At 42.7% G+C, this 25683-nt stretch overlaps 1 protein-coding gene across 1 annotated transcript in view; it reads left to right on the forward strand.

Moving 5' to 3' along the window:
* LOC129823986 (receptor-type tyrosine-protein phosphatase N2-like) overlaps positions 1-25683 on the forward strand; it is a 191577-nt gene that overhangs the window by 112900 nt on the left and 52994 nt on the right. The window contains exon 14 of the mRNA XM_055883207.1: positions 5319-5383. Within this exon, the coding sequence (XP_055739182.1) occupies positions 5319-5383 (65 nt within the window). The remainder of the gene's footprint in view (positions 1-5318; positions 5384-25683) is intronic.

Genomic DNA, 25683 nt, shown 5'->3' on the forward strand with positions numbered 1-25683 from the left:
CCCAAACAGATATAATGATTGACTAAAACATAATAATTTCAAACCTTGCTTACATTTGTATACGATCAAATCAAATGTTATTTGTCACATGCTTCATAAACAACAGGTGTAGACTAACAGTGAAATGCTTACTTACGGGCCCTTCCTAACAATGCAGAGAGAACAAAAAGATAAATAATAACACAAGGAATAAATACACAATGAGTAATGATAACTTGGCTATAGTACCAGTACCAAGTCGATGTGCAGGGGTACAAGGTAATTGAGGTAGATACTGTATGTACAGTACATATAGGTAGGGATGAAGTCACTAGGCAACAGATAGATAATAAACTGTAACAGCAGCGTATTTGATGAGTCAGCTTGGGCATACTTTGGAACAGATTTCCAAAATGTAAATCACTTGGAGCTGTTTTGCTGGTGTTTTTACAGTCTTTTATGTCCCCCTCCCCCCAAAAAAAGTTTTGCTAAGAAAACTTGCGGGGCCAAATAAATTCAACGGGAGGACCAAAATCTCCAGTTGCGGAACCCTGTTTTACATGGTCAGCCATAGTAGTGCAGAGTTCCTGGAGCAAATTGTCGGCTCGGGTATTCGAATCAGCGACCTTTCGGTTACTGGCCCAACGCTCTAACCGCTAGGCTACCTGCCCACCATCCGTCTATCCCTCACACAAAGAAAAGAGAGACATCCCTATTCTATGAACCATGATGGATGGGCAGAATTCAGATGAGGACAGGGAGCCCACATGGACTCTGTGTAGACTAGACATTCTCTTACTTTTAAAGAGATCTTCTTTTAGTCTGTGAGATCCTTCATGAGAATGTATAGATATTCATAGATCTTTGGGCTTAGTTCTTATATAGCATTAGTGTGATGCATAAATGTATGTACTTAGTTCATTACCCATCACTCTATTCTTGGTTAAAAATGAGTTGACAGCGTTAACAGCACTGTATTAAAGTTTCCATTACAGATTGTAATATGATGCTGATTGTTGTTGAAAGTCGAGGCTGCGATGTCGTAGTCTGTATTACATCTTAGTGCAGTAACCTCAATTCATTTATGCAGGGTCATTAATTGTTGTTGGCGGGTGTTGTTGTTGTTTACCCTCTGTAGGAGGGTTGTTTGTGTCATAGGTTGCTTCCCAAATGGCACCCTATTCCTTATAGTGCACTACTTTTAACCAGGCCCTATAAAATCAGATGTTTGTATACTGTACATTGTCATTACAGTTTAGTACCTACACCTGAATGCAACAGAAAAATAACTGCCAGTGTGGAGTGACAACATTACATAACATGTCACCATCTAATACTCAAATAAAATATGAACGGCAACATCTAATACCCAAATAAAATATGAACGGCAACATCTAATACCCAAATAAAATATGAACGGCAACATCTAATACCCAAATAAAATATGAACGGCAACATCTAATACCCAAATAAAATATGAACGGCAACATCTAATACCCAAATAAAATATGAACGGCAACATCTAATACCCAAATAAAATATGAACGGCAACATCTAATACCCAAATAAAATATGAACGGCAACATCTAATACCCAAATAAAATATGAACGGCAACATCTAATACTCAAATCAAATATGAACAACAACAAAACTGCTGTGTTAAGAAAATCGGTATCATTTTCATATTGAGACCAAGCACATTACACAACAAAAAAAATATTCTTAGATATTTGGTATTACAACCGTTACTCAAAGTGGAACCATGTAACAGTAACATACAGTGTGTACATTTTTACATGAATATCCTTCCATTCCCAGTTTTAGCCAGACTCTCCAAGCAGTGGAGAGTGATGATAAATGTTTCGATAGAGATGGAGCTTGTTTACCATTATTCAGCTGGCAGATAGTGGGTGCTTCCCAAATGTTACCCTATTCCCTACATAGTGCACTGCCTTTGACCAAAGCCCTATGGCACTATAACTGGAATATGGTGCCTATTTGGGATGCAGGCAGTGTATGATGGAGTACTGCTCTCTTCCCTCCACAGAGAGGTAATGGCTCCTTGCCCCAGGTGGCCTGGGATGCCATTTCTCCCCCCTGCTTTTAATTTGATTACATATTGCATTGTCTTTGTGATGCTCTAAGTCGTCTCGCATTGCTCATTGCTTCATATTGCAGTTTAAATTACTGGAGGCAATAAGGCTAGGGTGTTGGAGATTGGAGAAAAACATCATTTGAAAGAGATTGAAGGCTGAAATGTTGATATCAGAAATCAAATTAATGCAAGTGAGACCTCCGAATACAATATGTAATTAAAAGCATTTGAAAAATGACTCTGGAATTGGTTTTGACAACTGGATGTTGGGGATGGTGACATGGTCTTTAGACACAAAATATTATAAATATTACTTATCAAGTCTCCTTCCTTCTCATGCTGTCAAATATTTCAGAGAGCAGAAAACACACCGCAATATATTCAATTTTTTTCAGGGATCACTGCTATCATGATCAGGTAATGTGATTACACCTGTGTACTGTATCACAAAGTGATGGGGTTGTTATTCCCACCAAATGTGCTCAGAAACAGTCCCCGGTGCGACACAGCATCCCATTCTGGGCTCTGAACTCATAGACCTCATAGAACCAGGCCTTTTCCTTCACTCAATGGTTAAATATTGAGAGTTTTTTGAATCCAGGCTGTTTTGTTCCCCTCAAGGTGCCTCTGATACATTGAGTTAACATGAAACAGAACTCAGGACACGGGGTGACAAATGAAACTCCTATGTATTCTCGAAGGAAAAAAGGCAGCTACTCGCTCATAGAGTGAGATCTTTCTTCCGCTGCCCACTGTTTCTTATACAACAATCTGGCCTGTGATACTGTGTAACAAAAGATGGAGCACACTGAAAAGGGTATATATAAAATGGAATGATGGGGATATGGAAATAATATAATACATGCAATGAAAACCTGTATCTAGTTTACTTTTGCAATTTGTATTCAAAATGTCTCATCATACCTCAGACATTTCGAAACCTGCAGGTATGCAAACTGTAAACAAAATAGCCAATTTACCATTGCCCGCTTTGTAGTTTGTTAGTAGTTTCAAAGATCCAAGCATGCAGGTTGCGATTTGGGATTCACTCAGTGTGGTACAAATGAACATGCTCATTCTGGCTGTTGAGTTGCCGTGCTCTAGTTAGGCAGCTGCTCATTAAGAGTCTGTGGAAGTGGAGAGGAGAGGAGAGGAGAGGAGAGGAGAGGAGAGGAGAGGAGAGGAGAGGAGAGGAGAGGAGAGGAGAGGAGACGAGGCTGGATGTGGGGAAGCAACGCTCCACAATGTGGAGTTGCGATGCCAAATGTATTGTCTAATGAAAGACTGTCTGGCTGTAATTATCTCACCCTTACTGTTAACATCACATTCAAGCACCAGGAAGAGAAGTCCCACTTGTTGCTGTGTGCTTGTTGGATCCCTCCCATGGACAGCACTGGGAGTCTTCATGTTCATTTGTCTGTTTACTTGTTTGATTGTTTATTTTATGCTCATCATGTTGCGATGTATGGTTGTAGTTAATTGACTGTCTGGGTTTTTATGTCATTGTCTTTGTGGGCATGTCTCACTTGCTAAGGCAGTACGTTACCACTGGCTGCACACAAGTGTCCGCTCCACTGGACAGTGGTGTAATGGCTATGGAGTAGACTGACTCCAGTGGCTGTGGTTCAGTAGAAATGGCCCAGTGGTCATTACGTATGTGTGTAGCCCAGGTGGTCTGGCTCTGACAGCATTATTAAGACATCCTTTTTGACAGCCTGGTCCATGGCAGACATGGTGGTCACGCTCCCCTCCTCAGGTTCAGAGCTTAGTTCAGTTCAATCAAATCACCCATCTGAAGCCGCCCAGCGTAATTATACTGGATTCTGCATAAATTGACGAGAGCAAAGAATTACTGTGATAGATTAAAACACTCATTAGATAGGCTATTGGATGGATTTGGAGAACGTTATAGAGTTGAGTGTTGTCTCAAATGGCATCCAATTCCCTACATAGTGCACTTCTTTTGACCAGAGCTTTATGGGCCCCGGTCAAAAGTAGTGTACAATAGGAAATAGGATGCCATTTGGGACTTAGAAGAACTCTCCCCAGGTTATTTGCATATCCTTCATCTGCCGGATGTGTCAACAAAGGAGGTGCTTTCACATGGAAAACAAAGTGATGCCAATTATGCACAGTTTTTCATAACATTTTGTTCTTCCTTTAATATTAGTCCTCCATGAATTTCAATTAAACCTCACAATTATTTCCTCTTAAGGCAGTGGAAGGAAAGAAGGAAGGAAGGTTTCAACATGAGTTTTATAAATCTATTTCGGGTACGATTTGCCTTAATATATTCAACAGTTGCAAAAGAGATGGAAATATAATTTACCAGTAACAAAATATACATACGTTATTGCTAGTTCAATCACCAAGAGGAAAATAATCCTTGATTTTGCTTTTATATCAAATACCCTCAGGCCTATTTGAAATGCACTCGATGCCTTAAGCACGTTATTTAAACTAGTGCTAGTTATTAACCAATTGCGTAGAAATAGATTAGTAGACAGTGGTGTGTGTCCCAAATGACCCTCTATTCCCTATTGAGTGCCCTACTTTTGCCCTTGGTCAACAGTAGCGCACTATATTGGCATAGGGCACCATTTCGACATAGACTGTCTCTCCTTGGAGCTGCTCCTCTAACCACCTGCTTCACATATTCTACTATAAGAGTGATTGGCCGCCTTTCCTTCCAGTTCTCTGCTACCAATGATTGGAACGAATTGCAAAAATCGCTGAAGTTGGAGACTTATATCTCCCTCACTAACTTCAAGCATCAGCTATTTGAGCAGATTACCGATCGCTGCAGCTGTACATAGCCAATCTGTAAATAGCCCACCCAACTACATACCTCTTCCCCATATTGTTTTTATTTACTTTTTTGCTCTTTTGCACACCAGTATTTCTACTTGCACATCATCATCTGCACATCTATCACTCCAGTGTTAATTTACTAAATTGTAATTGATTCGCTACCATGGCCTATTTATTGCCTTACCTCCTTACTCCATTTGCACACACTGTATATAGATTTTTCTATTGTGTTATTGACTGTACTTTTGTTTATCCAATGTGTAACTCTGTGTTGTTGTTTTTGTCGCACTGCTATGCTTTATCTTGGCCAGGTCGCAGTTGTAAATGAGAACCTGTTCTCAACTGGCCTACATGGTTAAATAAAGGTGAAATAAAATAAAAAAATTGACAGCAGTCTAGTCTCACACAAGCTCCTGTTTCTCCCGTTCCCAGTTCACCAGAAGGATGCAGTGGAGAAGGAGGCCAAGGTGATCATTCTGGAGGCTGGAATCACAGATGTAAGTACCCTTCTTTCTATGGGCTGCGTCTCAAATGGCACCCTTTTACCGAAATATTGCAATACATTTTGGGAATCAGCTATGATGTTAGACTCTGTTGAGTTTATTATTTGTCTTTGAGTTGTCCTATGACATTGATTTGAGTGGTTTCCTCATGGGCTGCTACAGCAAAGCATATTTGTGAGAGTGTCTGTTTTCCTGAGAGCATAAAGACATACTTTGACAGATTTTGTGTCGAACATACACGTAAACAGCGAACATGACAGAGCAAATAAACTGGACAAACTCTTTATTTTCTGTGCTCAGCAGTCAGCAATATAAAGCACCTTTATGATGATGGACGTGTCAGTTGAAACAGCACCGGCTGCCACCGAACCTCCATTTTCAGGACCCACGTTTAGTTTTTCTGGCTGGCTTTCCTGGGCTCAAGTCGTGAGCATTACCGTTCTCTGCCACGTCTCTATTAAACATACCATGGAGTTTCTCTCCTATCTCTGTTACTGATTTAGCAGTAAGTATGTCTCGATGACTGTGTTACATTTAGGCCAATAATCAAAATGGCAGCGATGAGTTCAATGGAGAGAGAGAGAGAGAGAGAGAGAGAGAGAGAGAGAGAGAGAGAGAGAGAGAGAGAGAGAGAGAGAGAGAGAGAGAGATGAGAGAGAGAGAGAGAGAGAGGAGAGAGAGAGAGAGAGAGAGAGAGAGAGAGAGAGAGAGAGAGAGAGAGAGAGAGAGAGAGAGAGAGAGAGAGAGAGAGAGAGAGAGAGAGAGAGGAGAGAGAGAGAGAGAGAGAGAGAGAGAGAGAGAGATGAGAGAGAGAGAGAGAGAGAGAGAGATGAGAGAGAGAGAGAGAGAGAGAGAGAGAGAGAGAGAGAGAGAAAAAATTCAATACTAGGCCTGAATGGAGCCTAATATCACCAATTGAACTGCTGTTGTGAGAGGGAAGGGGATGTGTCCCAAATGTCACCCTATTCCCTATGTAGTGCACCACTTTTGACCATGACCCATAGGGGTCTGATCACATTTCCTAGTATTTGGTATTTTATTAGGGTCCCCATTAGCTGTTGCGAAAGCAGCACTCTTCCTGGTCCACACAAAACATGACATAATACAGAACATCAATAGACAAGAACAGCTCAAGGACAGAACTACATAAAAAATAAATAAAAGGCAGCCTACATATCAATGCATACACACAAACTATCTAGGTCAAATAGGGGAGAGGCGTTGTGAGGTGTTGCTTTATCTGTTTTTTGAAAAAAAAATTGTCAAATGTATACATTTTACATATGAGTGGCCCTGGAAAAAATGTATATTGCACTATGTAGGGCATAGGGTGCATTTAGGACACAAACAAGGCCTATTCAGATTATGTCTGGTGCTGCACTGCTACCTCAATCTTCTTTGCCTAGCCTGGGTCGGGTGGAGAGTGCTACTCCATTTCACGATTCTGCTCTGAAATGGATTCTCTGAGAAAACTGAGATGGATCATGTCTACTGTAATCAGACAGAGACTGAGTTAAGTTTTTTCAAAGTGCCCACCTTCAAGGTTTTTATATTCTACATACTGTATGTTCTGCTGGATATACTATATTTTGCTCATTGTAGATTGTAGGTCAGAAAAGGTGATGACGGGTAGAGCACCCATTTAATTTGTCAATATCTGAGTTTGAAATAAAACAAAAATTCACATTTGATGTTATAGCTATACCATTAGACAACACACGCATTGGTTGTTCCCCGAATGTCACCCTATTCCCCGAATGTCACCCTATTCCCCGAATGTCACCCTATTCCCCGAATGTCACCCTATTCCCCAAATGTCACCCTATTCCCCGAATGTCACCCTATTTCCCGAATGTCACCCTATTCCCTATATAGTGCTCAAGTAGCCAGCTTGCTTCTGAAGCTAAGCAGGGTTGGTCCTGGTCAGTCCCTGGGTGGGAGACCAGGTCCTGCTGGAAGTGGTGTTGGAGGGCCAGTAGGAGGCACTCTTTCCTCTGGTCTAAAAAATATCCCAATGCCCCCGGGCAGTGATTGGGGACACTGCCCTGTGTAGGGTGCTGTCTTTCGGATGGGATGTTAAATGGGTGTCCTGACTCTCTGAGGTCATTAAAGATCCCATGGCACTTGTCGTAAGAGTAGGGGTGTTAACCCCGGTGTCCTGGCTAAATTCCCAATCTGGCCCTCAAACCATCATGGTCACCTAATAATCCCCAGTTTACAATTGGCTCATTCATCCCCCTCCTCTCCCCTGTCGTTGCTGTAAATGAGAACGTGTTCTCAGTCAATTTCCCTGGTAAAATAACAGAAAAAAATTAAAAGTTTTGACCTAAGCCCTTTAAGGGAACTATATACGGACAAGGTTATCATTTGGGACACAGGCATTGTTGTTTCCACACTTCTTCAACACAGGTCCAATTATGAGTAGTGTTATATAAGGAATCTGGGCAGAAACCAGATTATAATTGTCCTGAAGTAGCTACCACTAATCCCAGTCAGTTCCCTGCGCTGCTTTGTTCAGCTTGAGTTCTTCTCCTTCCAATCTGTCCTCAAAACTGTGTTTTAGACACCAAGGGGAAGGAATTAACCAAAAAGAAAACACAGGAGCGTGATTAGTGATTAGATAGCCCCACACAGCCATTTGAATTGATTACAACCATGGTGGCTACAAGTAACCTATCCTGGGAGAGACTGGTTGTGTCCCAAATGGCACCCTATTCCCAAAGCCCTACAGGCCCCTGGTCAAAAGTAGTGCACCATATAGAATGCCATTTGGGATGCATATCCACTATGAGGCCTGTGGCCTGGGGCATGCTGGGATAGCTCTAGAGTTGTTCACCACATCAGATGCTGCTCCTGGATCGCTATGGTGCTGTTGCACATAACTATAAATACAACGGGTAGGTGACTCTCACAGTTCAAAACCAAACAGACTCACATATAGACTCTCGATCACAATCTCCATCTCTATCTCAATCTCTGTCTCATTTCTGTGCTATCACAGTATTTTAGAGCTGTAATGCAAAGAGCTGTACTGTATTAGTCGTGTTGTACCATTTGTCGTGTTATACCATCTCACCCTCAGTGATCTCAGCAGGGACTCACTGTTGGTACTGACATGTGTTTTGGGTCTGTAGTGTGTAATGTATTGGTATGTACTCATAGGATACATTTTTGGTCTTCTTAACAGCCCTCACAACTCACTATTTTCATTATTGGGAGGGAAGGAGGGAGGGAGGGAGGGAGGGGCTGAGCAGTGTGAGTTAATTCCTGACCTTTAGAGCAGGTGGGTTCCCGGGGCTGTTGCGGTATGAGGAGACAGTTTGTTATCATCAACTCCTTCCCTTCTGCTTTGTGAACACATTAAGCATCATCATCATCATGTGACTCAGGAGGGGATCTCATCAGATGATTTCTGCTGAGAAAAATCTGAAAAGAAAGAAAAAACTTATACAAGCCTCTTTGGTATTTTTTTCTATTTTATTAGGATCCCCATAAGCTGTTGCGATAGCAGCAGCTACTCTTCCTTGAGTCCATAGAAAACATGAAATAATACAGAACATTATTAGAGAAGGACAGAACTATATAAATGTAAAAGGTCACACATAGTCTACATGTGTGTACATACACACAATATCTAGGTCAAATGGGGGAGAGGCGTTGTCCGGTGAGGTGTTGCTTTATCTGATTTTTGAGGCCAGTTTTGCTGTTCACTTTGATGGGAGTTCCATGCAATCATGACTCTATATAATACTGTATGTTTTCTTGAATTTGTTCTGGATTTGCGGACTGTGAAAAGACCCCTGGTGGGGTAAGTGTGTGTCTCAGTACTGTGTGTAAGTTGACCATGCAAACAATTTGGACTTTTCATAACATGAATGTTTCTTATAAAAACAAGAAGTGTTTGTTTTAGCCAAGAGAGACTGGCATGCGCAGTATTGATATTAGCCCTCTGATTACAGTGAAGAGCAGCACCTGACCATATGACTGGGCAATAATCAAGATAAGGTAAAACTAGAGCTCTTTATCACAGACAGACCTCTCCCCAGCTTCACAACCATTGAATCAATATGTTTTGACCATGACAGTTTGCACACCAAGTCATTTTGTAAAGCTGGGAGTCGGGAAGCAAGTTCAGGGAGTGAATAATTTAATAAATGAACAAAACATAATACAAAACAAGAAATACAAACAACGCACAGACATGAAACTGATACAGAAACAATAATGCCTGGGGAAGGTACCAAAGGGAGTGACATACATAGGGCAGGTAATCAAGGAGGTGATGGAGTCCAGGTGACTGTCATGAGGCGCTGATGCTTGTGACGATGGTGACAGGTGTGCGCAATAATCAGCAGCCTGGTTGACCTAGAGGCCGGAGAGGGAGCACACGTGACAAATTTAGTTTACTCAACTTGCTCAACAGCCACATTATTCATGATCAGATTCAGCTCAGGTCTAGAGCTTAGGGAATTATTTGTACCAAATACAATGCTCTTAGTTTAATAGATGTTCAGGACTAGTATAATAGATGTTCAGGACTAGTTACTAGCCACCCATTCTAAAACTGACTGCAAATCTCTGTTTAGGGTTGCAGTGATTTCTCTAGTTGTGATTGCTGATGAGTATAGGGTTTAATCATCAGCATGCATAGACACACAGACTGTTTAATGTCAGTGGCAGGTCATTGGTAAAAAAAAAAGTTTAATATTTGACGACCAAGAGAGCTGCCCTGCGGTACACCACCCTTTACATGTTTAACATTAGATAAGCTTACATTAAAGAAAACCCTATGTTTTCTATGGCAGAGGTTGAAAAGCCACAACACATACATTTTTTCAACAGGTTATGGTCAATGATATCAAAGGCTGCACTGAAATCTAACAATACAGCTCCCACAATCTTCTTATTATCAATTTCTTTCAACCAATCATCAGTCATTTGTGTCAGTGCAGTACAGTCTGAGTGCCCATCTCTATAAGAATGCTGAAAGTCTTTTGTTAATTTGTTTACAGAGAAATAGCATTGTATCAGGTCAAACACAATTTTTTCAAAAAGTTTGCTAAGAGTCGGCAACAGGCAGACAGACAGCATTGTGTCGAGGCACAGAAATGGGGAAGGGTATCAAAAAATGTCTGCAGTATTGAATGTCCCCAAGAACACAGTGGCCTCCATCATTCTTAAATGGAAGAAGTTTGGAACCACCAAGACTATTCCTAGAGCTGGCCGCCAGACCAAACTGAGCAATCGGGGGAGAAGGGCCTTGGTCAGGGAGGTGACCGAGAATCTGATGGTCACTCTGACAGAGCTCTATAGTTCCTCTGTGGAGATGGGAGAACCTTCCAGAAGGACAACCATCTCAGCAGCACTCCACCAATTAGGCCTTTATGGTAGAGTGGCTAGACGGAAGCCACTCCTCAGTAAAAGGCACATGAGAGCCCGCTTGGAGTTTGCCAAAAGGCACCTAAAAACTCTCAGACCGAGAAACAAGATTCTCTGGTCTGATGAAACCAAAATTGAACTCTTTAACCTGAATGCCAAGAGTCACGTCTAGATGAAACCTGGCACCATCCCTAATCTGAAGCATGGTGGTGGCAGCATTGTGCTGTGGGGATGTTTTTCAGCGGGAGGGACTGGGAGACTAGGAGAAAATTAACTGAGCAAAGTATATAGAGATCCTTGATGAAAACCTGCAGCAGAGCACTCAGGACCTCAGACTGGGGGGTGAAGGTTCACCTTCCAACAGGACCACGACTCTAAGCACACAGCCAAGACAACTCTTTGGGACAAGTCTCTGAATGTCCTTGAGTGGACCGGCCAGAGCCCGGACTTGATACTGATCGAACATCTCTGGAGAGACCTGAAAATAGCTGTGCAGCAACGCTCCCCATCCAACCTGACAGCTTGAGAGGATCTGCAGAGAAGAATGGGAGAAACTCCCCAAATACAGGTGTGCCAAGCTTGTAGCGTCATACCCAAGAAGACTCTGGGCTGTAATCGCTGCCAAAGGTGCTTCAACAAAGTGCTGAATAAAGGGTCTGAATACTTATGTAAATGTGATGTTTCAGTTTTTTAACAAACCTGTTTTTGCTTTGTCATTATGGGGTATTGTGGGGAAAAAAACATTTGAATCTATTTCAGAATAATGCTATAACATTTCAAAATGTGGAAAATTCAAGGGGTCTGAATACTTTCCGATGTTGTTTATTTGTTTATTATGTGTCTCTTCTTGGACTTCTATTTCATCTGCATGGCGGAAAGTTCAGTTTTACAGCGTGATTGAAATTGAAAGGCAATTTTCCCGCTTTAGCGGAGACTTCATTCATGCTATGCGCTGGCTATGTTGGCTCAATCGGAAATTACCTTTAAATTTCTATCACGGAATCTGTAACGCTTCAGCTTTACAGATTGAATAGAGCCCTTTGATTTAATAATCAACATTACGGCGTTGTCTTGCACGAATTTCTCATTATATTAATTTAATGTAATTGAAATCATAAAAGGTCAAGGTAACATTTGTTCAGTTGTAGGCTTATACTGGTATTGTTGCTCAGTTGTTTTACATATGCATTTAATACATTACTTTAATCGTAATATGTCAGGATTTGGCCAGGATTGTTCAGGTTTTGGTCACTAGATGTCCCCATTGCACCCTTTTTGAACCTTTTGTTTTTTCCTTGCTCTAATTATTGTTTGCACCTGTGTGTCGTTTCCTTGTTGGTATTTAAACCCTGTGTGTTCCTCAGTTCTTTGCTCAGTGTTTGTATGTTAGCACCCAGCCCCAGCCTTGTTGTGAACATATATTTCTCTTGTTGGATTTTCCAGAGGTTCTCTGGTTTTGTTCTTGTTTATTTTTGATTAGTCTTTTGAGGTTTGTTTTTTCCCTGCTGTTCTTACCACTTTGTGGATTTTCTTTGTATTTTGGAGGATATCCATTTTTTCCTCTTGGCTTTATTTTTGTCGTTGTGGATTTAGATTCTTTGCCTGAAGATCTTTTCCTTTTATTAAACCACCATCTCTAGTACTGCTGTGTCTGCCTCATCTTCTGGGTTCTGCCGACTATTATTGACTGTTTCTCACACCGGGTCCTGACATAATATTGTTGTTTGTCTTCCTCCTATATCGGCAAATTTAGTTGTTTTTAATCGGAGCATGCAGTGTATGCTGAACAATTAGCTGGAGTTAATTTTCCATTTAGCGTATTACTGGTTTCTGTTATATTCCCTACCTGATCCTACCTGATGTAGGATGTCTACATCTATATTATGAATAGCAATTGGTACTTCGTGTGCCAGACATTTCACCAACATTTTAAAAAACTATACTTTTTTTTCGAAAACAATCTCTGCTGTAGAAGGGAAGACAGAAGCATTGGCAGAGAGAGAGCTAGACAGAGAGCTAGAGACAGAGCTAGAGACAGAGAACTAGAGAGAGAGAGCTAGACAGAGAGCTAGACAGAGAGCTAGAGAGAGCGAGAGAAGAGGTTGTTGGAGACCGAGAATAATAGAGAGAGAGCAATCTCCCATCGGATTGACCTTGGTAGTTTTTATCAAATTACTGAAAAGATGTAATAATTTTGACGGCAATATAACTATTTACTGCTCACCACCAAACACTACATTTATCCTATCCCAGAGCACAAAAAAAAAAAAAAACTTTTGACAGATTTGATCAAGTTATCATTTGGATCACAGTGAAAAGATTTAAATGTTGATGTAGTTTTATCTGTTTCCTCTCAAAGGGCATCTTAACACACCCCTGTAGGATAGAAAGGTCTCTGTGGAGATCAGGCACTTTCACTACCAAGAGAGACATTTCAAATGAGTAACTAATAATTACATATTTTTATTTGAATACGCATAAACAACAAAAGTAGAACAGGCAGGCACCATGAAATGAGCACAAGCCCAAATGTAATGGATGAATACCTGTCGGAGGTATCTGTCTCAAGTGACTGATTGCATATCAATTATAAATGCATCTAGAGAAATTTGATTAGAATGTTTCTTAAATTAAAATAGAAGGTTCAGGAGTTTCCCTCATCACCTCCTCCTTTCTTCCCACAAATCCGTCAGTCAATGAGTAATAAAAGAGAGGCAACATTTATATGGAATATTATTTGTTTTTCATTTTTGTTTGTAAATATATTTGAATTGCGCATTGCAGAGCTGTGCAAGAGAGCTACTGTGCCGTAAAATGCAGGATCCTGTGCAATATAGTATGTAGTAGCACTCTTCATTACAAATGCATGTTTACTGACTTAAGGGTACAAAGTCTTCATGTAAAAAGAATATCAAGCTCAGAAACGAATCCTGGTTTCTTATCCCAACACCCTGTCCTGACATTCCCCTGTGTTGCTACTTTGTGTGTGCCAACCCATTACCATTGGCCACACTTCCTCAGATTAGCACTAATTAAACTGTGAAATCAGAGCCATTGCCTTAAGTCACTCTGTACACCATGAGACACCATGAGACATGAGCCAGGCTGGCTGGCCAGAGAAAGGGGTGGCAGGGGAGGGGATGGCTCAGGCTCAAGCACCCTGGCCCACTGCCACTCTCCCCTTCCTAACCATCAGAGACATGGGGTAATGTACAGTATGCGTCTCAAATGGCACCCTATTCCATATAGAGTACACTATGCTCGGGTCAAAAGTAGTGCACTATGTAGGGGATAGAGAGCCTTTTGGGAAGCAGACATAAGTTGCTTGCCTGGAGGACATTTTCAGTTGAGAGCGTGTCACATTGGTGTTTGGTGTTTGAGCGGTGGGGTGGGGAGGGTGCTGTGGGGGTGGGGAATATTGTTGTCATGACAATGACATGGGCCTGGTCCAGAGGGGGTGCAGCTAATGATGAATAATTATGCAAGCTTTTAATGTTTTCTTTTTTTCTCTCCTTCCCATTGTGAAAAATGTGACCTCACCCCCTTCCTGGCTTGTAGTGTTTAAAAAAAAAAACACGACTTTGATAATGGCCACAAAATTGTTGTGAAAAATGTGCCACAATGTTACCCTCTGGCTGTGTAGCAGATTTTGTTACTAGTGCTCTCAGGTCTTCAGTGTTTAAAAGTCACCCAGTTGTCTGTTTTCTTCTTCAACTAATGTGGCTGATTAAACACCACCAGAGCCACATTAACAACACTGTGAGGGTCAGGTGATGAATACATGTCTGTACCAAGGGGAAGGCCTATTGTCACGATCGTGTGGAGGATTGACGGACCAAAACGCAGCTTTAGGAAAATAAGCCATCTCCTTTTATTTAACGAAGAAGGCAAACGAAACAAAAACACTTAAACACTAAACAAAACAAGAAAACGATCGTGAAGCTAAAACAACGATGTGCACACACTGGCTACAAACGTATCACATAGACAACTACTCACAACAAATGAAAGCCTATGGCTACCCTAAATAAGGCTCCCAATCAGAGACAACCGAAATCAGCTGTCTCTAATTGGGAACTCATTCAGGTAACCATAGACTCTCCTAGACAACTAAACATACATAGACAACGCTAGACACATGTACTCAACACAAACCCATATACTACACCCAACAACCCCTTTACCATAGAAACACCCAAAACCAACAAAACACAAACATTCCCCATGTCACACCCTGACCTAACTAAAATAATAAAGAAAACAAAGAATACTAAGGCCAGGGCGTGACATAACCCCCCCCTTAAGGTGCGAACTCCGGGCGCACCATTAACCAGTCTAGGGGAGGGTCTGGGTGGGCTTCCATCCACGGTGGCGGCTCCGGCTCTGGTCGTGGTCCCCACGTCACCACAGTCCCTAACCGCCTCCTTAGCTTCCTCCAAATGACCCCCCTCCACATTAACCCCACTGCATTAAGGGGCAGTTCCGGACTAAGGGGCAGCTCCGGACTAAGGGGCAGTACCAGGGTAAGGGGCAGTACCAGGGTCAGGGGCAGCTCCGAACTAAGGGGCAGTACCAGGGTAAGGGACAGCACCAGGATAAGGGGCAGCACCAGGCTGAGGGACTGCAGCTCCGGACTGAGGGACTGCAGCTCCGGACTGAGGGACTGCAGCTCCGGACTGAGGGACGGCCCATGGCTAGCTGACGGATCTGGCTGCTCATGGCTAGCTGACGGATCTGGCTGCTCATGGCTAGCTGACGGATCTGGCTGCTCATGGCTAGCTGACGGATCTGGCTGCTCATGGCTAGCTGACGGATCTGGCTGCTCATGGCTAGCTGACGGATCTGGCTGCTCATGGCTAGCTGACGGATCTGGCTGCTCATGGCTGGCTGACGGATCTGGCTGCTCATGGCTGGCTGACGGATCTGGCTGCTCATGGCTGGCTGACGGATCTGGCTGCTCATGGCTGGCTGACGGATCTGGCTGCTCATGGCTGGCTGACGGATCTGGCTGCTCATGGCTAGCTGACGGATCTGGCTGCTCATGGCTAGCTGACGGATCTGGCTGCTAATGGATGGCTGACGGATCTGGCTGCTCATGGCTGGCTGACGGATCTGGCTGCTCATGGCTGGCTGACGGATCTGGCTGCTCATGGCTAGCGGACGGATCTGGCTGCTCATGGCTAGCTGACGGATCTGGCTGCTCATGGCTAGCTGACTGCTCTGGCAGATCCTGTCTGGTTAGCGGCTCTGGCAGATCCTGTCTGGTTGGCGGCTCTGGCAGATCCTGTCTGGTTGGCGGCTCTGGCAGATCCTGTCTGGTTGGCGGCTCTGGCAGATCCTGTCTGGTTAGCGGCTCTGGCAGATCCTGTCTGGTTGGCGGCTCTGGCAGATCCTGTCTGGTTGGCGGCTCTGGCAGATCCTGTCTGGTTGGCGGCTCTGGCAGATCCTGTCTGGTTGGCGGCTCTGGCAGATCCTGTCTGGTTGGCGGCTCTGGCAGATCCTGTCTGGCGGGCGGCTCTAGCGGCTCCTGTCTGGCGGACGGCTCTGTAGGCTCATGGCAGACGGGCGGCTTTGCAGGCTCATGGCAGACGGGCGGCTTTGCAGGCTCATGGCAGACGGATGGCTCAGACGGCGCTGGGGAGACGGATGGCTCAGATGGCGCTGGGGAGACGGATGGCTCAGATGGCGCTGGGGAGACGGATGGCGCTTGGCAGACGGGCAGTTCAGGCATCGCTGTGCAGACGGCAGACTCCTGCCGGCTGAGGCGCACTGTAGGCCTGGTGCGTGGTGCCGGGACTGGTGGCACCGGGCTGGGGACACGCATCTCAGGGCTAGTGCGGGGAGCAGCAACAGGACGCACAGGACTCTGGGGACACACAGGAGGCTTGGTGCGTGGTTTAGGCACTGGTGGTAAAGGGCTGGAGACACGCACCATATGGCTAGTGCGTGGAGGAGGCACTGGTGGTACTGGGTTGGGGCGGGGAGGTGGCGCCGGAAATACCGGACCGTGCAGGCGTACTGGCTCCCTTGAGCGCCGAGCCTGCCCAACCTTACCTGGTTGTATGCTCCCCGTCGCCTGACCAGTGCGGGGAGGTGGAATAACCCGCACCGGCCTATGTAGGCGAACCGGGGACACCATGCGTAAGACTGGTGCCATGTACGCCGGCCCGAGGAGACGCACTGGTGACCAGATGCGTTGGGCCGGCTTCATGACATACGGCTCAACGCTCAGTCTAGCCCGGCCGATACGTGGAGCTGAAATGTACCGAACCGGGCTATGCACGCGTACAGGAGACACCGTGCGCTCTACTGCGTAACACGGTGTCTGCCCGTACTCTCGCTCTCCACGGTAAGTACAGGGAGTAGGCGCAGGTTTCCTACCTGACTTCGCCACACTCCCTTTAAGGCCCCCCCCAAGAAATTTTTGGGTTGTACTCACGGGCTTCCAGCCTTGTCTCCGCGCTGCCTCCTCATATCGCCTCCTCTCGGCTTTAGCTGCCTCCAGCTCTTCACGAGGAAGGAGATATTCTCCCGGTTGTGCCCACGGCCCCTTACCATCCAGTATCTCCTCCCATGTCCACGAATCCTGTGTAGGTGGGTCCTGTTGCCGCTTTCCATGCCGCTTGGTCCTGTATTGGTGAGTAGTTCTGTCACGATCGTGTGGAGGATTGACGGACCAAAACGCAGCTTTAGGAAAATAAGCCATCTCCTTTTATTTAACGAAGTAGGCAAACGAAACAAAAACACTTAAACACTAAACAAAACAAGAAAACGATCGTGAAGCTAAAACAACGATGTGCACACACTGGCTACAAACGTATCACATAGACAACTACTCACAACAAATGAAAGCCTATGGCTACCCTAAATAAGGCTCCCAATCAGAGACAACCGAAATCAGCTGTCTCTAATTGGGAACTCATTCAGGTAACCATAGACTCTCCTAGACAACTAAACATACATAGACAACGCTAGACACATGTACTCAACACAAACCATATACTACACCCAACAACCCCTTTACCATAGAAACACCCAAAACCAACAAAACACAAACATTCCCCATGTCACACCCTGACCTAACTAAAATAATGAAGAAAACAAAGAATACTAAGGCCAGGGCGTGACACCTATCCTATCTCAGTCACAGTACGAGAACGTTAAGTCAATATTGTATACTCTTTCTTTGTTTCTGTAAGTTGAATTATATTTTAGTTATTGTATTCCTTGCTGTATTTCAGTGAGACTCTTATATCTTTACAATAGAATAGAATAACATCATTTTTCCTTATGTTCTGTATAAAGTATATGACGAACAGCTGTAGAAGACCCCCTCCACTGACAACAGCACATCCCCAGCTAGCCACCTGTAACATTATGCCAGTGAAATGCATGCTCTTGGAGAGCAATCCCATTCAGTGGATAAGCATTGAACATCCTTGCTCACTTAATTTCAAGGTTTCTTCATTCACCCCGGCAGATACACAGGTGGTCAGTCAAAAGACACTTGGGGGAGACAACGTCTCCTCCCAACAAAAACTGTTTTCAGAATTCTAATTGTGTTCGTAGCATGCATAGATCTTTTCAACATAGAGCGCCCATGCGCGCTTGCACACACAGCTGAGAATGCCTCAGAGTCTCCTGAATGAATTGGCTCTCTTTGTTCCTGGCAGGCTGAGAGGATTGTGATAAAAATACGGTTCCTGACAATTCTAGTTTTTTTTTTTACATCTGGTAGTTCTTTGCTTTATGATGTACTCATGGAGCCAGACCTCAGTCTACTCAGTACCAGTCTACTACTACTCTTCTTATACTGTGTAGTGGCAGAATATGCTAAGTAACTGTACCTTATCTGAGCTACTCATTTCTTACACTCTCGTGCACTAGCAGTTTTTTCTATTAATTAAAATGGTACATTCTGGATACAGTTGATGATTATATAACGATGGGATAAGGGGGGTGACAGTAAGATGATCTTTTGATTATTTATTTGAGAATTCATTGTGAGAAAACAGCTAGAGTACCTTAGTGGCATATTGAAGGGGTGGAGTATGTTTTCAGATGTAAATTAAAGCCTACCCTTTTTAGCCCCTTTTTTTAAAGGACTGATCACACTATTCTGTGACCAACCAAGGACTATGTGACCTGGGATATGAAATCAAGCACACAGCATGAAATGCTCAATTTAGTGGAAATCCTGGAGACACCTGTCAGACTGCAGACAGAGCCTGAGCCCGGCCAGTCTCTCCAGCACACACACCCACACACACACACACCCACGCAGGCTGGTTATATGGGCTTGCTTGTCAAAAATGTTCCACCTTGTGAAGTGAGCTTACTCTGATCAACAGCAATGCACTATATAGGGAATATGGTGCCATTTGGGACGCAGGCTCTGTGTGGGCTGTCTGGACAGGTACAGCTTGAGCAGCGTGAAGAAGCACCCGGACTGCAGAGAAAATAGGCTTCCTTTGCTTGCTTATTCTCTCTGTGTCCAATCCTTTTCAATATCACTATAAATCCTCTCTGCCCTTATGAAGTGCCTCGTCACTGTTGGTTTTTCAGCAGCGGAGAGAGGATGTGGAGGCGAAGTGTTATAGGTGCATAATGGTGTACTGCAGTCTATGTTGAGGGGTTACGAAGGTTAACAATGGGCCTGGTCAAAAGTAGTGGACTATATAGGGAATAGGGCGCCGTTTGAGACTCATACAGGCTTTTGCTTTGCATGTTTGTTTTGTTCAGAATACCAAGAGACTTTGACAGGTGGAGAGATTAGTTTGGTGGGCTGCTACTGAATTTGTGCTCTCGGCTTGGCAAAAGAAGTTGCACTTATTTTTCCCCATCTCTCATATCAAATGTATTGCCATAGCATTATGGACAAGAGAGGTCAGGGAACTCGCCGCAGTTGGTTTTATATTTGTACCTCATTTGGAGCGGAAGCTATGAATAGTAAATCAATATAAATGAATACATTCCAAAACAACCCTTTTTTAACTCCAACAATTAATCCACCGTAGAGTCTTCTTGCTGTGTCCTGCCTTTTAAGATGCTGCTTAGAGTTAGAAAACCCCTGTGCTAGCCAGCCTGTCCGAATGGAGAGTGTTTGCATGCTGCTAAGGGGGAAATTAGATATTGGAGATGTAAGCTGTAGCTGGCTGTGGCATCCTTTCTGTTTGTCCGAGTCTGGCCCGGTGCACGTGAAAGGGCCCTGTTTTGTCCAAGAGCTGAGCCTGTCACCTCCAGCTGTCACACAGGGGAACAATGGACCAACGAACGCAAGAGTGGGGCCTGAATAGAAAGATAAACTGAAGCGTCCCACCAAGACTTGTCATCTGCATTAGACAAGATCTCCTTCTCTCCCCTATCTAAGTCTGCTTCCCAAATGGCACCCTGTTCTCTATGGACCCTGGTCAAAAGTAGTGCACTATATAGGAAACAGGGTGCCATTCAGGACACATACCTTCTTGAACTCTTTCTCTCCCTTCCACCGCTCCCCTTGTCCCCCTCCTGGTTTCTCAGACCCAGCAACCCAGCCTTCCTTCCCCCATGTTTGCTGCAGCTGTTGCCCTACATAGGATCAGTCCTTTCTGGTGCTAATAACTAATTACCAGTATTTGTTGATTGTTTTTTGAGGGGATGTTTGTCCCTGTGTGTACTGTAGTGGAATAAGTCTCTGCTCCCTCTCTCTGCATATTGTGGTCTTTTGAGGATAGGAAATTGTGAGTCACTACTGCAGTGCATGGTCAATGCTGACACCTGCAATACCAAAAACCAGATACCTAGTTTTGTGTCTCAGCAGGACTGGCATAAGACAGCAAGAATGATGGTTGTCAGGTTTCACTTTTTATGATGGCATTTTTGGGGGGAGCAGGTGAATGCTAAAGGATGATTTTCAACCCATAGATGTAAAACTAATTATTAGGTTTCACCCATTTACTTCCATTAATTTGGTTGTTCCACGAAATGAGTGCCTTTTGGGGTTGTGTAACAAGGTTGAAAAAACGTTGACATTCTGTCATGAAGAGCACATGTTCAATTTAATAAAAACATATTTTCCGATCTCGAGGTTCAATTTTAAAAATACGATAGTAAGTGCCTACTAAGTGACATAACGTAACAGGGTTGACCGTAACAGGGTTGACGATGTAATCTTAAATTTGCTATAAATCCCCTTTTGACAGAGTGAATGGAAGCTTGTTGTGTGCAACAGGGAGGGGCAATTGAATGCAAGCTATACAAAAAATGTGACATTGTAAAGAAATGTCTAGCCTGTCTATCTATGGGTTACAGGGTTGACATGTTATGTGTAACAGGGTTGACATGTTATGGTTGACCCACAGTTTTCCGCCACAAAACACCAGAAAAGTGCTAAAAGAGTAGAACCAGCTCACCTGCTTTTACACTATGATTTGACTATTAGATGTTCAATGTTTCTTTTGGGGAATTTTTTTTTTTTAAAGGAATAGTTTCACTATATATATTTTTTTAGCTTAAAATGAATCACTAGTCACATGAAATAAATAATTAACTTCAGAAATGAATTTGTCAAAGCAACAAAATAACTAGGGCTTCACAAGGATGCGGAAAACTTGGAGAAATGTTGGTTGTTAAGGGTGTTAGAAATCTTCCTGGAAGTCACAGAGTGCACAGAAGGACTTGACACAATGCTTCATTTGTATTCATATTAAACATCAGATTTATTACATTTTCCATGCGGTCTATATTAAAGGGCACTTCATTTAATATAACAGGCATTTAAAATTCAATATTGGTGCACAATTTCGACTTAAAATATCAAAGAGATGCAGAACGTACTAATTTCGTGGAATGAAACAATTAGTAATCATGTCCAAGAAGGAAACAAAATAAATAGAAAGAAAGCCTAGTTTGGCTATTCCATAAGCTAACCCTAAACAATTTTATAAATGAGAGGCAAGCAATTGCGCAGGGACCATTCATATTCCCGACAAGCTTTTCAACAGCCAGCTCTGAGCTCTCCTCAAGCTTTCACTATGTTCACTGCACTGTCCGCAACATGTGGAGGCATCACCATAGCAACCAGTGGATGTGACGTGGTGTGTTACAGACACCGACTCAAGGACTGCTGAATATAAGGAGCCTCTCACTTTCTAGTCTTCCAAAGCGATAAAATCACCCAAAGGCTTCTCCTTTCCATTGGATCAGCTTTCAGCGTGCTGGTACAGTTGAGGCTCCTCTTACTTCTGAGTTTGTCGAGAGAAAAAAAATATGTTGGTGTATTACATTTTTCTCCAAGCTTTCACCTCATTTGAGGAGTACGGAGCAGTGCAACCGCTGCCGTGTGTGCGCCTTTGTCACAGATGAAATGAATGGAAGAGAGAGGCTGTGAACTTTTGAGAGACGAAAGACCAGAGTCATTCATGCTGATGTCGCCGCGGCTGCTAGTGTCTGTGCATCGGCAGCCGTGTCGCGCGTGCTCTCAGATGGAATAGGGAATAGCTGAAACTCAAGGAATCTCTGTAGCATCTCAACATGGATTTGGGTAAATACACGCTTCTGATTACGCGTTATTGCAACACCACTCGGCTTCGCTTCTCGCTATCTCGAGATATCTCATGTTCAGCAGGCGTATGTTGTGTAGGGTATTGATCATCATTTTGATTGTGCTTTGAGTTCATATGCTTATCTATTCACGTGTTTTGTCATGCATAGGCTATAGCCTAGGATACTGCTCAATATGGATAATTGCGCAACATGCATTGCGTTTTTGTATTTCATATGATGACCATGCGTAATCTTCCTGTGGTAATATTGTATATTAATTAACCAAAGCCTGAAATCAAAAAATAATATTTTTATTAACGTCTCTCACATTTTCGATCTATTTTGACAACACTTTGATAGCAATCAGAAGTTAGCGCGGTTCAGTACCTGGAGTTTACTTTACGCATCACGAAGATTTGATGGGTCACAGTTGCCAGTGGTGATCTCCGTGCATATTTCTGTAGCCTAGCAAATCTAGATTTTTTTAATAAAAAATATTCATAACGTTATATTTATCGGGTTTATTTTTGTCTAGTCTATTCACTATTATCGGGTATTCTGATACATTGAAGTGAGCAGACCTTATTGAATATAGAACAGTTATTATGCATGCAATAGTGGCACTTCATGTTGTCATTTATATGGATCATTTACTTGTTTTAATGTTGTGTACATATCATTCATTTGGACGACCATCATGAATCACAATATGAGTGCGTAATAGCAAAGTTGTATAGCTATGTTTACCAGACAGAGATCCAAAGAACGGAATAAAATAGAAGCAACGTCCAGTAGAGTAGGTCTATATATATTTGATATTATGTGTGGTAAAGTGTGTGAAAATTGTGTTTCCAATTTATACACTCTTGAATTGTTAAATTGCTCTCTTGAAAAGTGGGCGTGGGTGTGTGTGTGCACGCACACGCCTGTTTGCTGAAAGGTTTTGTAAATGGGGTGAACTTTTCAAAGGCATTGTATTATCCGAGGTTAGGGAGAGATCATTGTTTCCTCACAAGTAGCTGGCTGGGAACAATAGTTAGGCGCCTCTCTCCCCCCTGACCTTTTTTCAATGATTTTGAGTAAGCCAGAGCTGTAGAAATCCATCTGCCTTTTATCTAAGGGAGCCCCCTAATCCGTCATACCCCCTCACCAAGCCAACCAACATCCCTCAACTCAAGCCCTCTCTCTATGCCTTCTATTTCAAATTTAAGAATTGAAAAACATGTTGGATGGGATTTAGGAGGTCTCTAATTTTGTCAGAGAGAAGAAGAGACCTTTGTCTCGGTATGACTACATTAAAATAAAGGTGAAAATAAAGAGCCCATTACTCAAATCCACCTCTGCATTTGTATTGCCCATGTTTTTCTGCACATTTAATTCAAATGTTTTAGTAACTTTATTTTGTATGTTTCGCTATAGAACAGAATCGTAACAGTTTTCTCTCATCATACTCTAAACCTGTATAACCTATGGATTGTATGAGAAATACACTTGTCTTATATGTTGGCAATTTTGCAGCAATAATACATCTATTTGAATGAATTTATCTGCATGAATTGAATGGTTTTTAATTAAGTATCCTTTCTCTCTCTTTCTTGAGATTATTGCAGCCTATAGGATATTCTTTCTCTCAGGAGAATCAGTGTTATTATGGGCAGACTCGCCTACATCTGATATGTGTTGAAATGAAAAGCTTGAAGCCATAGTGTGCAGCATCCATCCTTGACGGCTATGCTAATGTTTTTCTCCAATGCATGCTGAGGAGGAACTGTGTATGTCAGATGACGTTTGCCTGTGTGATATGGAAATTTGCAAGTACAATCACTTTAGGACAGATGGACAATAGACCTCTCGTCATAAAAGGAACTCCCTTCTCTTTTGCTCTCAGACATTATTTTCAGTTTATTCTCTATATTTTTTTGCATTCCATTAAATATGGTTGAAACTAAATATTTGTTTCTTAAAATTGAGCTAGACAAATGTAAGTTAAAAACCCAACAGTAGCCTAAGTGATTTATATTATGTAAAACATTAGATGTCAGACTACAAATTATCTTTATACCAATCACATTTGTTTTCAAGGAAATCTGTGTCAATTCCTGATTTAAAATATATATATATATATTCATACTGGCACATATATTTTTTGTTGATCTATTTTTGACCAAACATAATTAAGAAATGCAAATGTTTCTGCATTTATTTCCATATATAATGTGATTCAGTCTTACACAGTCCTCTGTGCGTCAAGATGTTGCCATGTCATTTGATTGAAAGTGCTAAGCCTTTGGAGAGAGAGTAGGAAATGAAGGCCCTGGAGCTGCAGTATTAAACAGAAGATTCTGTCTGTCTGTCCGTCTGTATGTCTGTCTGGCCTGCCTGGTCATCTCTATTCTATGTTGCTTTTGTACCGAATATATATAAGATAACACATTCTTTTGGTGTTCAATTTTATTTGTAAATGCATGAAGGAAAACATGTGGCCTTCAGATAATAATCACACACACTGTATAGGCATATTTATTTGGAACATTCTCCCTCTGGAAGCTTTTTGCTTTTCAATTATTATTATGTTTTTGCTCTATGCCACAGCATCTGGTTCTGTGGTTCTGCACCACAATCAGAACCTCAGCTCCTAATTTTTCATAGACGTGATTTAAAACGTCCCTACTTCACTGACAACCGCACCCAATGTTGATTAAGCAGGGGAAGTCAGACTACATTTGTTTGAATCAATAGAAAGGGAGAGAGAGAGAGAGAGGGAGAGAGAGAGAGGCATAAGAAGGCAGCTATGAAGAAGAGAGTGAGTAAGTATTAGAAGTTAAAGCATCTGTCCAGTGAGGAATGAGTGAACAGTTACAGATTTAAGACTAAATATGGCCATTACTATCCAAGCAAGTAAAAATACATTTTGCAGAAGATCATTGGAATCAAAGCAAGTGTGTCATGCAGTTAAAATGTGTTATTAATGAGGGTGTTTACAATAAACATTCTGCTCAGTTCATTTTGCAATATTTCTGTTAGATACATCAGCTTTACATTCTTTTTTTTCTCCCAGGGACTGAGAGAAGGTCAGTGGAAATAGAATGTTAAGAATCTTTTAGAATATAATCTTTAGAAATAATATAGTATTTTTTGGATTCTACCTCCCAGACTGAGAAATGCTAGTTTTCATCATAGCACTGAGGGCCTTAGTGAGACAAGAGATAAGAGAGCTTTCCACTGTTTCCTTTTAAGACCATCACATTACCATTCAACCAGGCTTTACAGTAGGACTTAATGCTCCCAGGCAAGTTGGACCCCTCAAAGCATTGGGCAACTGTTGTCTCCCTTTGTGGGGATTTCTGTGTTCATTCTTTCAAGGTGCTGAATGCAGCCAGCTATGAATGAAA

Source organism: Salvelinus fontinalis, chromosome 26 (genome assembly GCF_029448725.1).
Source record: "Salvelinus fontinalis isolate EN_2023a chromosome 26, ASM2944872v1, whole genome shotgun sequence".
Classification (NCBI taxonomy): Eukaryota; Metazoa; Chordata; class Actinopteri; order Salmoniformes; family Salmonidae; genus Salvelinus; species Salvelinus fontinalis.